Here is a 13,710-nt window from a genome sequence, read left to right on the forward strand (position 1 = left end):
TTTGTACACGAGCGATGGGATCCAGGCAGGAACACAGTCTAGTGGCAATAGCATCTTTATTTTGATTGGGGTTGTTGTGGGTTTGAAGCCTACATCCTGGACGGAGCACCAGTCTGTCACAAGGCACCACTAACTCATTCACTTGCAAATCTAAATGCAAATCTATTGTATATTATTGTGTATTAATTTATTTTTATTACCTTATGATTTGTGTGCAAAGCGGGAAATTAATCAATTATAGAGCTTAACACACTTACCCATTACTTACCCACTTACACCAATAACAATAGAAGAATCAGAATCAGAATCACTTTATTTCGCCAGGTATGTTACACATACGAGGAATTTGCTTTGGTGATACACACAATAATACACACAATAGTCCACATAGTAGTACAAACAATACACATAATAGTACAGATAATTACACATGTATGACATGTAACATAGAACATATTTAACAGACCCGACAGCACACGGACTGTTAACCAGTATTTACCAACATTTGCCCAAGAGAACAACTTTGGTTAAAAAGTGTTACAGCTCTGGGGAAAAAGCTGTTAGCGTGTCTTGATGTGTTGATGTGAGAATCACCTCTCAATCTACTGGAATGTTTTTGGAATTAATTAGAATACCAGTAAACCCACAGAATAACATTGTGGCACCAACACTGTACACGGTAATGTCACCTAATGCCACCTTATAAGTTTAGGCTATTAGTGTTTATTAATTACTGGACAGAACATAATGCAATTCGAGGACACTAAAATCTAAGTAATTAGCAACTGTCAGAATGCACTGACCCTACTGCAAAGCAAACGCCTCTTTTAATTCATACAACACAACATCACGCATCACGTACAACTCATTCTAGTGAATTTTATTTTCATAGTACCCTTTGGTGGTTGTCCATATACGGTCATTTTCCTGTCTATAGTGGTATTCCCCTAAATAGGAGCAGAATAAATGCTGCCTCTCACTTCCCTTTGCTCAAATGCAAACCAAGTGTAGCTGATCAAACAGCAAATACTAAATGGAAGATGAAGAAAAGGTAAAAGTCATTTACTCAGAACATTTACAACCCAAACACAATTGCTATACAGAAGAAAAGTTTGAGAACCATTTGTAATAACCTGGATTCCTGCTTCAATAATAAAAACTATGCCACCAAAGAGACAAACATTCTGTTTATTTCATAACAATTTTTTCTAATTGTTTACAGACCAGGCTATAAAAACAGATCTACAATTATTGGCGCTCTTGGTAAAGAAAACTAAGAAAAACGTCTTATGATTCCAATATAAAAAGTCTAGTCTATTTATTCAAGTTATTCTAAGATAATATAAAGGAAAGGAAAGAGTTGATAAGGCTAAAGAAGGAATCTGAGAGCACTGCCTACAGCAGATCCTTCAGATTCCTAAGTCCTCTCTTCTGGACCCCATTTTCAGAAGGTTGCTGGTTAAAGCCCCACCACTGCCAGATTGCTGCTGTTGGGCCCTTGAGCAAGGCCCTTAACCCTCTATTGCTCAGACTGTAAGCCGCTTCAGATAAAGGCATCTGCTAAATGATAAAAATGTAAATGTAATGCTGCTAATTGTGATCTCTGTGACTGGTTCAGTCAATTGTCTGCATGAGTGGTGGTGGTGGTGGTGGTGGGGGGTGGGGGCTGTAGAACCATATTTTTTGCAAACCAGGAGCCTCTACAGAAGCAGACTCAAGTAACAGTTAAGATTAAATGAAAAAAGAAAACAAAGCTTTCTCTGGCATGTCTTTCAAATACTGTTTTGACTTGTAAATGGCATTTTATGTAACCACAATATCCTGTCAATATTTAAACTGTGACTTTGCAGAAATACTAGCTTTTCTAAACATCTTCTTTACTCGGTGTGGGAGGGAAACTTGTGTCTTCTGACCAAATGATCAAAAAGTCAAAGTACAATTTGTCAAGACAGTCAGATGTTTTTAAGAACTACAAAACAGTTCTACCATACCAAAGCTGTAGATACTTGAGCTGTTATTGTGTGCAGTCACGGAGCTTCACGTCACTATTAGGAACCATTTTTTTTGCTAATAAGCCTCCTGGAGGTAAAAAACTCCCTACTGTCAAACAACATGATAATAATCATAATGTGATAACATACTATACTCTGTGTAATTGCTAATACATTGGTGCTATGCATAAAGTAGTATAAATAATAAAGAATATTACCACAGAATCCCTAAATCATAGTGCAACTGGGTGTTCCTCCAGGATAGTGACTCAAACAATGTTTTCAAAACTGGGTTATTTTTATTCAGTTTACTAGTGAAAGAATAGGTTGTGGATTCACTCAGTTAAACTCATTAAAATCCCAAGACTGCCATGACAAGAGTATATAAACTTTTTGACTTTTGGCTGTATGTGAGATAATATAATATATAAGTTAATAGTGTAGATTATCTGACTAGATTAAATATTATGCTAACACTCAATTACCATGTGGTCCAAGCTCCTTGCATGAATGGTAGAAAACATACTTTAGTCTGACATATTCCCCTGTGTGTATTATTATGCAGGAATATTTCACTGGCTGGTAAAGAAAAAAACCCTGTTGGCTTTAAACATGTTGTAGGGCCGTTTGCTTGTCCTTCTTAGCCAGCATGAATGTAGCGCTTAAGGCAGAGGTTGACAGTCCATTGTGAGGGTTGGTAGGTATTGTGTGTGCCTTGCTTTAAGCAACTGATCAAGCAACATCTTAAATGATGCTTACAAAACAGAAAAATGCAGGGCTATGCTAGAACATGATCTGCATAGAAAAATCATCACTATTTCTAAACAAATTGTTGTTATTTTGGAAACAACTGCTGTAAAGTGATGATCTGAAAAAGAAACTCTTTGGCCACACTACCCAAAACATGGGGGTGGATATATTATACTTATACTAGGGTTGTGTGGTAGCCAGTGTCACAAGAAACATAGCATGGGTAGATAAAAGGATGGATTTCACTCAATATAAGCAAATTATAAAAGCAAATCCAACACAGGCAGTCAAAAAACAAAACCTAAGAAGAGGCAGACCTCTACAACAGGACAATGATCCAACACATACCTTATTACTTACTATAAAATACTTTAGGAAATGCAGACTTTTGCATGTGCCCTTACAGTCCCTGACTCCACTGAATATAATGAAACATCTGTGTGTAGATCCTAAACATGCTGTGCATGCAAGATGATACAAGATCTCACAACTAGAGGTTTTGTGCAAGTAAGAGTAAGTAAAAAAAGGAACTTCTTAAACCAAAAAATATATGTATTTGTGAAGCTGTGTTATCTGCCAAAGGAGATGTTACCAAGAAATGATCTACCGAGATACTGAGATATATTTTCACATGCAAAATTCCATTTGTAATACTTTCAAGTTCTTCATATATAAAGAAACTGTGCATTAGCATATGAAGGTAACAGCAGTGCCTGAGTAGTCAGGGTTTGAATCCTGGCCTTAGCTCACACATACAAAAAGGAGCATGGTATTACGTGAACCTAGTCATTAGGGGGTCACATCAGTGCACCCTTAGAACCAATACCTGGCCTAAATAGATAGAAGGGTTGCATCAAGAAGGGCATCCAGCATAAAAACTTTGCCAAATCAAATATGTGGATGACTAATGTGCTGTAACAAACCCTAACAAGAGCAGGTGAGAGGAATCATCATCACAAACCTAATTCTTGAGTCATTTTGAGTTCATTGTTCTATTAATGATTGAAAAATTACCAGGCCTTAGGGCAGAAAAGCTAAACCAAACCAACAATGCTCCTTTAGGCATAGCTCATAGTTCTTTCTAGAAAACAAATACAGCAGAGATATTTAAATGTTTCATGCTGGATAACAAGCATGCATTCAATTCTGATCATGCTTGTTCTCTTGTTCATTTTCCAATTCACATCCTTTGAAGTCAATATAAGAGCAGTAGGCATAAACACAAAAACAACAAACAAACAAACAAAAACACAGCCCATACACATTTCATACATATGATCCATAACTAAAACCAGTTTACCAATCAAAACCGACCTGCAGAATTCTGGGCTGCAGTAAGAATAAGGAACGGTGGGTGGGCTTACCCATTGAGACCATCTGATGGAGGATGAGCGTGCATTCCTAAACTCAGCAGTTTACAGTATGCAAGTTCACTTCCTCTTTAACACAAATGTGTTATTTTTAAGTACCTCCCACTCACACAGTTCATTCTGCTTACTTGTTTAAAAACATTGGTCAAAGGTTATATTACATAATCTATTATTGTACTGGATATTTAAAGTTTTAATTTTACAGTTCACTGGTTAGCTGTATGTATGCATGTCTCCACAGAAAATGCTTGTAATCCTAGTGTGAACAAAAATATATTTAGGTATTTAATTGAAAGGAACATTTCTTCAACAATATTTCTATTAGCATTGTTAGTGGTTGTTTCATTTTCAGTTTTTTTTCATTATGAGTTTAGTTTTATGTGTTTTTTTGTAACTATATGTTTGCTTAAATACTTTTTGCTTCCTACATACATACTGATGTTGTTCCTATTTATAATGATATTTATAGTTATAGTAGTTGAGTTGGAAAAAATGAATAAATACTTGTTTCCTGTCAAAAAACATTTTTTCATACTTATATTAGTAAATCTACCAGTAAAAACACTGTTTACAGAACAAGTGCTACTTTTTTTTCAGACTGGATGGAAAAAGAAAGTAGTGATGCAGTTTCTCCTACGCATGTAACTGTTACTGCCTTCTGCTGTTTAACCTGCAGGAAATACACAGAGACTCAGAGACCGGCAGCTTTTTTACTTCTGCTACACAGTTACTGTAAATAAAAAAGCTTATCAAACGATTTATACTGCTCAGGGTTGTGGCGGGTCTGGGTCCACCAGGAAACACTGGAAGCAGGGCAGGAAGATACAGGACAGGATGCAAATCCATTGCATCCAAGTTCAGTTTTAGCTGGTGGGTAGCCATCAAAGATACAGTCAGTGAGTCAAACATTTAACCAAGGGCATTGTAAAAAAACTCTAAAACTATTTCACCAAGCCCTGGTCTTCTTTAAAAGTATAAAACTATTAGAAGATTCTACAAGATTTAGTAGTTATTATATAAGTGTTATAGTATTGTTAGTAACAACATGGCATTAATTAAAAATAGCAGCAAATTAAGACTTAAAGACCTTGTTAACACATTTTAACAATATACAGTGTATCACAAAAGTGAGTACACCCCTCACATTTCTGCAGATATTTAAGTATATCTTTTCATGGGACAACACTGACAAAATGACACTTTGACACAATGAAAAGTAGTCTGTGTGCAGCTTATATAACAGTGTAAATTTATTCTTCCCTCAAAATAACTCAATATACAGCCATTAATGTCTAAACCACCGGCAACAAAAGTGAGTACACCCCTAAGAGACTACACCCCTAAATGTCCAAATTGAGCACTGCTTGTCATTTTCCCTCCAAAATGTCATGTGATTTGTTAGTGTTACTAGGTCTCAGGTGTGCATAGGGAGCAGGTGTGTTTAATTTAGTAGTACAGCTCTCACACTCTCTCATACTGGTCACTGAAAGTTCCAACATGGCACCTCATGGCAAAGAACTCTCTGAGGATCTTAAAAGACGAATTGTTGCGCTACATGAAGATGGCCAAGGCTACAAGAAGATTGCCAACACCCTGAAACTGAGCTGCAGCACAGTGGCCAAGATCATTCAGCGTTTTAAAAGAGCAGGGTCCACTCAGAACAGACCTCGCGTTGGTCGTCCAAAGAAGCTGAGTGCACGTGCTCAGCGTCACATCCAACTGCTGTCTTTGAAAGATAGGCGCAGGAGTGCTGTCAGCATTGCTGCAGAGATTGAAAAGGTGGGGGGTCAGCCTGTCAGTGCTCAGACCATACGCCGCACACTACATCAAATTGGTCTGCATGGCTGTCACCCCAGAAGGAAGCCTCTTCTGAAGTCTCTACACAAGAAAGCCCGCAAACAGTTTGCTGAAGACATGTCAACAAAGGACATGGATTACTGGAACCATGTCCTATGGTCTGATGAGACCAAGATTAATTTGTTTGGTTCAGATGGTCTCAAGCATGTGTGGCGGCAATCAGTTGAGGAGTACAAAGATAAGTGTGTCATGCCTACAGTCAAGCATGGTGGTGGGAATGCCATGGTCTGGGGCTGCATGAGTGCAGCAGGTGTTGGGGAGTTACATTTCATTGAGGGACACATGAACTCCAATATGTACTGTGAAATACTGAAGCAGAGCATGATCCCCTCCCTCCGGAAACTGGGTCGCAGGGCAGTGTTCCAGCATGATAATGACCCCAAACACACCTCTAAGACGACCACTGCTTTATTGAAGAGGCTGAGGGTAAAGGTGATGGACTGGCCAAGCATGTCTCCAGACCTAAACCCAATAGAACATCTTTGGGGCATCCTCAAGCGGAAGGTGGAGGAGCGCAAAGTCTCGAATATCCGCCAGCTCCGTGATGTCGTCATGGAGGAGTGGAAAAGCATTCCAGTGGCAACCTGTGAAGCTCTGGTAAACTCCATGCCCAGGAGAGTTAAGGCAGTTCTGGGAAATAATGGTGGCCACACAAAATATTGACACTTCAGGAACTTTCACTAAGGGGTGTACTCACTTTTGTTGCCGGTGGTTTAGACATTAATGGCTGTATATTGAGTTATTTTGAGGGAAGAATAAATTTACACTGTTATATAAGCTGCACACAGACTACTTTTCATTGTGTCAAAGTGTCATTTTGTCAGTGTTGTCCCATGAAAAGATATACTTAAATATCTGCAGAAATGTGAGGGGTGTACTCACTTTTGTGATACACTGTATATAGCATTTTTCCTCCTAATCTAGTCATATCCAATTACCCAATTGCATTATGCTTCCTCTCTACTGATGCTGATCTCCACTCCGATCGCCCCCTCCGACACGTGCAGTAGCCGACTGCATCTTTTCACCTACATGAGGCGAGTTCAAATGCGGATCAGCTTTGTGTACAGAGAGCCACACCCTGATCAACGCATTAATCCTCGACATTGTGCAGGCGCCATCCATCAGCCAGCAGAGGTCGTAATTGTATCAGTTATGAGGTCCCGGCTTCGGCTCCCACCCTGTACGAACAACAGCCAATCATTGTTCATGTAGCCGCCCAGCCTGCCATTTGTTTAATAATAATAAAACATTTTGTGCACGTTTACCAAATCAACTTATTCACTTCAGGATACAAGTCAGACGTTTGGAATTTCCTGTTCTACCATATTCCACAGTTAATGTATTGGATTTAGTTCTGCTGACTGGGGAGGCAAATAAGTATGCTGAATGTATTGTGTTGTTTTATTTGAGATTACTTAAGCTTTGTGGCATGGTGCCTTCATTAACATGGTAAAAATCATAATCATACTGGAAAAAAAGTTTTGTAGTACACGAGAGACATTAGTGTGTGTATATAAAAGTTGTTTTGACATCAATTTATATGACATTATACAACATGTAATAGATTGATTTATCTACATAAATACACTAATTTAACGTGTGATTCAAGGCCGTGATCACAAAATATAGAAAGACACATCCCTCAGTACTCAGATATGCTCAAAATGCCCCATGTATACCCATATAAAATGATAAAGAAACATATTCCACTCACTTGCTGTGCGAATTGTTAGGATCAGTCAGTGTTCCCATCACTTGTTGAAACTGCAGGAATGTTTAGAATGGCAGGAACCTCCTGCCCCAGTGTTTAATTCATGGCTGCGGTCCTGGTTTGATATTAAATAAAGGTCTTAATTTAATGTGCTGCACGTTTACTGATGTTCAGGTTGTTTTAATGTTGAGTTTATAGGACCAACACTGCCGTCTGCCGGCGAGCGCTTAAAACTGCAGCGCCGACCAGAGGAGGTATTCAGAAAATACATATGCGCAGGGGCGGATCTAGAAAAATATTCATGGGGTGGCGAGAGGGGGGCAGGAATTTTTGAGGGGTGGCAACATATGGCAGACGTATTTATACTGAATTTAATCACAGTTTGATGAGAAATAGTATGTACACACTTCAAAAGGGTCAGAGTGGCAGCGTTGCAGCCAGCATTTGTACAAGAAGAAACTATCCAAAGAAAAACGTACCCATGAAGATCTATGGACTGAGCTGTACTAAGGTGAGCATAAATACACTGTGGAAATAAATGGGTCATGGCACTCAAACAAGGTACTGGACATTGCTTTTATTTTTTACTCGAAACACACATTCTCCCCATTTGTCCCTTAGTAGCTTGAACAGATTTATACTGTATATACGAAAGAGACATTAAAAACAACAACAATAACAACAACACTATAACAGCTGAATGCGGCGATTTCCATTTTGCTCAGCAAAACGCTTAACAAATTTATCTAGGTCTAATGCTTTTGTGCGTTTTGATTCAATGCTGAGTACAGCCAAACTTGATAGTCTCTTTTCTGTCATAGTAGACCGCAAATAAGTCTTTATGAGCCTGAGAGATGAAAAACTTCGTTCACAGGATGCACTGCTCACAGGTAAAACAACTGCTATTTTACACAACCTGAACAACTCATAAAAAACATCCTGGTATGGGTCCAAAAACTGAGTGAACTCCATTAAAGTGGTAGGACTCTCCTTTTCCCCCTTTTTTCTGTCTAGTACTCTTTTTGTCTGATGTAACTCGTGTTTGAGATCCTCAATATTTGAATCATAAGCTTCAGCCAATAACAGAACAGCCTCCTCCCTCAAAAAAGTTGGACTTGACGGATTTAGTGCCTGGACACCCTGCATAATTTGACAATTTGTGTTAGAAAATCTTCTTCCTATTTCTCCAATCATGTTATCCAGAACTGGATAGTACACAGAGACACAAAAGGTGTGTTTGCTATCTGGAACTACATGCTGTCCCAAGGTGGAGTGGATGACAGTATCCTGAAGCACCTTTGCTGTCTGTCTTGGCCTCTTTGGTTTTCGCTGAGTTGTATCAATGTTACTTCGCTGACATAAATCTAGTGTTTCACTCCACATTTCCTCAAAAGACGCTTGACTACGGTACTGGATCAGTGTCTCTTTAAGTGCTTCAATAAGTTCAACAGCCTTGGCATAGTCCACTGTTTTAGACTGGAGCATGTCTGATAAAAATTTGGAGTCACTCAGGACCTTTTTGAACAGAACAAGAGATCCAGCAAAATTCAGATCAATTTGAGCCAATATCCCTCTTGCTTCAACAGCTCTTTGTGGATGGTTCTCAGATGCGATCTCTTCAAGCACCTGTACTATTGCAGGCAACCTGTCCATAACATTGCGACATGCTATGTGCCTACAGGCCCAACGTGTATCACTTAGCTGTTGGAGTTCCCTTGGTGCACCATCAAACATCTCCCGCTGCACTTCCAGCCATTTGTTATGTACATAAGACCCAGACATGAATACATACAGTCGTTCCAATAATGAGAAGAAGTTTCCTGCATCTGCCACACTTTTTACAGCGTCTACTATAACTAAGTTCAAGCAGTGTGCACTACAGTGAACATAGAAGGCATGTTTGGCTACTTCTTTTATTTTTGCTTGAACACCTGCATGTGCCCCGCGCATCACTGCCGCGCCATCATAGCCCTGGCCTACAAGGTTTTTCTTGTACTCCAGCCCATGCTTCTCAAGGAAGCATATAATCTTGTCACTTAAGCTGGCAGCATCCAGGTGTTCTGCCACTTCAAACTCCAGAAAACTCTCATGAACCACACCGTTGTAAAAATATCTCAGAACAAATGATATTTGCTCTTTTTTCTTAACATCTTTAGTTTCATCAACAATAACTGAAAACTGCTTGCTCGTTTTAACTTCCTGGATGATTTCCTCTTTGACCATTGCAGCCAAGCACTCAAGTATTTCATTCTGTATTGTTTTACTGGTGTATTTTGCATTTTTAACTTGTTGTTCAAGTCTTTTTTTAATGATGGGGTTATGGTTACCCAGCAAGTCTAACATAGACAGAAAAACACCCTTTTTTTCTGAGTCGAGAGACTCCCTGTGACCCCGCTGTGCTATGTTTTCTGTGGCTGTTAGAACTAAAATTTCAGCTAATGTTTTAATGTAGTATTGATTTTCAGCCACCTGCTTCTTTTTTTGCTCATCCATTAGTCCAAACATTGAGGTATTTTTATCCATAATTTTCTTGTTCTCTGTCCATGCAAACATTGCATTTACATGGCCTTCAGATCTGGCATGAGAACAGAAACCACTGTCTTTCATTGTAGCCTTTTTCCAGTTACGATAACCCTCGAATGAGGTGAAAACAGTCCTTGGAGCATCGGGGAGGGAAAAATGCCTACAAGCAAAACAGTAAGCTGCATCTTTGGATTGCGAGTATTCTAACCAGGGATGAGATTTGTACCAGTCGCTACGGAAGCTTCTCCTGGCTCCTCCCTGAAGGGTCTTAGGGAAACTCTCTCGCATTGGCTGCACTGGCACCTCACACCTGGACTTGGATACGTCTAGAAGATGGAGGGGAGGAAAGATTCAAACTGCATTACATCTGAACTAATAATACAATATAACAACTAGTAAAAACATAATCAATTTGGAACTGTCATTGATTAGTTATAACTATCAGACTGTGTTAGCACACACTAACATTTTTGCCTGGAGAGTATTTTTAGGTTTATTTGTGTAATTTTGGAATTTAACCTTAGCAATAGATCTAAAATACATTGTACACAAAATATTAAAACTCTGTCCCCATCTCATCACACTTTCACACTTACAAGTTTCCCCAATTATTCATATTTAAGCAAACATGAATATTTATATTTATTTGAAGAAGTCTAAGCAATGTCTCTTAAATACACCTTACAGCAAAATGTCCGTTTTTGTCATTTGTTGTTCTTATTCATATGTAACTTAGTAAACTATGCAGCAACAATTTCCATACCATGTGGACCAACTCGACTGGAGATCGTTGGTGATGGCTCAGGCACTCTCCTTTCCCTTTCACTGTCTGAGCCCTGTGTGTTATCTTGTCTCTCGCTTTCTCCCTCCTCCATATCTTCACCGCTATGGTGTTCTCCTACCTCCTCCTGTCCCTGGTTGCCTTGGCCTATTCTATCTCTGTCACGTTTCTGTTGCCCTCCTCTCTCTCCTTCCACCTTATCCTTCTCTTCTCTCTCTCCTTCCACCTCATCTTTACTGTTTACCTTGCTCAGTTGTTCATTTTCTATTTCGGTCACCTCTCTCTTTGGTGAGAAAAAACTATGTATGCTACCCTTCCTCTTCATTTCTGTAAGATTCAAAGTAACTTTACAATGTTTTCCTTGACAGACGTTGAATCAATATTAGCTTTTATAGCCTACTTTACACAGAACTAACGTCAGACCTAGCTAACATTACATGTTAACAGACATCCCAAGTCTCCTGGAAGTTCCGGGAGTCTCCCGTATATACATAGCGGCTCCCTGATGCCCGCAAGTCAGATAAAATCTCCCGGAATCCAGAACGAGCGGCCAAGAGCACGCACACACAAACACACACGTGCATGCAGGCGACAAACTTTTTTCCCCGATCGCGTATTAAATCCGTTATCTGATAAAGCAATAAGCCACGAGAGGCCGTGCGTTACTGTGATTTTAGCACGGGGATGACGTTTTGGCACGACGCGAAGCAGAGTGCCTAAAACTTCTTTCCCGTGCTAAAATCATAGCAGTAACGCACGGTCTCGAGTGGCTTATTGCTTTTATAAAACGGCGGTCAACATAAAATACAATAAATACAACAATGTTTAATTCATAAATGTATTTATTGTGTATAAACTTACAATAAAGCATTCTTCCGCGACGCAAAATAGTTCGATTAACAGTGTTGCTAGGCAACATGAGGGCGAAAATAACATTAACTTTTTCTATTCAGTGGCGTATTAATATGGAATGATGTAAGGTGGTCCTAGGTGTGCGTTTATCGGGGATTTTACAACGGCTTAGAGCGCGGCTCAGCCAATCAGATTTTAGGACCGGAACTATCCGTTTTATAATACACAATCTAGCGCACTGTGTAGGGAACATAAATCAATTGTCTAATATACTGTCTAGTGCACTAAGTAGGGAACATAAATCCGCTATCTGATATACAATCTAGTGCACTATGTAGGGAACATAATTAATTATGTAATACACTATCTAGTGCACTATGTAAGGAACACAAATCATTATCTAGTTATACTTTCTAGTGCACTATGTAGTGAACATGAATGCGTTATCTAATACACTATCTAGTGCACTATGTAGGGAACATAAATCCGTGATCTGCTATACAATCTAGTGCACTATGTAGGGAACATAAATCTATTATCTTTCACACAATCTAGTGCACTACAGTACACATTAATGTGTTTGTGACGCGAACAGTTAGCTTAGTAGCTCAGTTAGCAGCTCCTAAAAGTTCTGTTATCACCCATATACTTTCATGTGTGCAGAGGCTTTTTTAGCTTTTTTTTGGGGGGCTTGGGGGGTCGGGGTCGAGGTCCGGGGGTACCTCACTGAAATTAGTTTTTGCAACTTGGGATGTCTGTGTATAGTTAGCGAAATAACGTTCTTCAACCTGATTTTTATCATCTCAAAATCAGCATCGCAACTATACTAGCACTGTGCTTTAATTATAATTTAATTTCTTGATAGACAGTTACTCAGTTTTTACCTCTTTCCTCCCGTGTCTCCTTTCCTCGCGACTCCTGGCTCCCTCGCTTCGCGCCAATCTGACGCACCGCGCCTCTCTGACGTTATCTCGTGCAGCGTTCACTGCAGTCGGACATTGGAGATTCGCGCTCGTAAATGTCAAATTGGCCATAACTTTTCTTTTAATTCGTTGCTGCCAACTGGGGTGGCAGCAGGGGTGGCAAGGCTTTCTTTTAGGGTGGCATGTGCCACCCTATGCCACCCCGGTAGATCCGCCCATGCATATGCGGCATTTAACAGACGAGAAATTGAGGGTAAAACGTGGGTCGAATTACGATGGAGGGGTTTTTGGGGGGTCTGAACCTTTTAATTAAGACTTGGACCCCCGGTCGGTGTAACTTTCCCAAAGTTGAAAAACAAGAAAACGGGGCGTTATTCGTTTTAAGATCAAAAATCAAATAACAAACAAACAGAAATTGAAAAACGGATTGTATTTTAATTTTCCGAATTTTTATCAGTTTAACCGGAAATAAACACAAGCACGCGCATGCGTGTAACAGTGTAAATCAAGCACAAGTGTTGAGAAGACAGAGCAAAAAGTCATAATGTGACGCCGCGTCCCCTGTTCTGACTTTGTGTATGCCGTAGTTTTTCCTGCCCTTGTAATTCACACAAGAACTATTTTTCTACTATTCGCTATTCTAAGGAAAAAGAATGTTGTTTTCTAACGTCTCACCTGTCATATAATGTGAATTACAAATATATTGTCTGGCCCTCGTTAAGTGTACTATGCTAGGGCATAGGGAGCAAGTGTGTAGGGAAGATATCAGAAATGACCGTCTCCGGCTGTGCTTATGTTGTTTTGCACTGTGTGACATTAAAAGTAGCTTTCTCGTTAAACCCCCACTCAAATGTTTGAACTTTGAATTATTTTACATCACCGTCATCACAACATTTACATCCACTTTTTTTTTTTACCGTATAGAACTCAATTCTGTAATACAGGCATA

The 13,710-nt window shown here is 39.5% G+C and overlaps 1 protein-coding gene across 2 annotated transcripts; it reads right to left on the reverse strand.

Annotated features, from left to right (window-relative positions):
* Positions 1 to 8,244: 8,244 nt before the first annotated feature.
* On the reverse strand, positions 8,245 to 12,968 carry LOC134332500 (zinc finger MYM-type protein 1-like). 2 transcript variants are annotated; one of them, XM_063014168.1, is made up of 3 exons: positions 12,723 to 12,968; positions 10,969 to 11,313; positions 8,245 to 10,531 (listed from the first exon to the last, which is right to left on the reverse strand). In XM_063014168.1, exons 2-3 carry the CDS (start codon positions 11,309 to 11,311, stop codon positions 8,370 to 8,372), a joined length of 2,505 nt encoding a protein of 834 aa, XP_062870238.1. In that variant the 5' UTR covers positions 11,312 to 11,313; positions 12,723 to 12,968; the 3' UTR covers positions 8,245 to 8,369. The 2 variants fall into 2 exon arrangements, with proteins under 2 accessions (XP_062870238.1, XP_062870239.1); XM_063014169.1 differs by lacking the exon at positions 10,969 to 11,313 and having other exon boundaries at positions 12,723 to 12,966.
* Positions 12,969 to 13,710: the final 742 nt, after the last annotated feature.

Source organism: Trichomycterus rosablanca, chromosome 18, assembly GCF_030014385.1.
Source record: "Trichomycterus rosablanca isolate fTriRos1 chromosome 18, fTriRos1.hap1, whole genome shotgun sequence".
In the NCBI taxonomy this organism is placed as follows: domain Eukaryota; kingdom Metazoa; phylum Chordata; class Actinopteri; order Siluriformes; family Trichomycteridae; genus Trichomycterus; species Trichomycterus rosablanca.

Excerpts from the sequence above, each read along its gene's own strand:
- LOC134332500 (XM_063014168.1), bottom strand. The coding sequence starts at position 11,311 with ATGAAGAGGAAGGGTAGCATACATAGTTTTTTCTCACCAAAGAGAGAG. Across the intron at positions 10,532-10,968 it reads CAGTCGAGTTGGTCCACATG|ACGTATCCAAGTCCAGGTGT; the intron begins GTATGGAAATTG and ends TCCATCTTCTAG.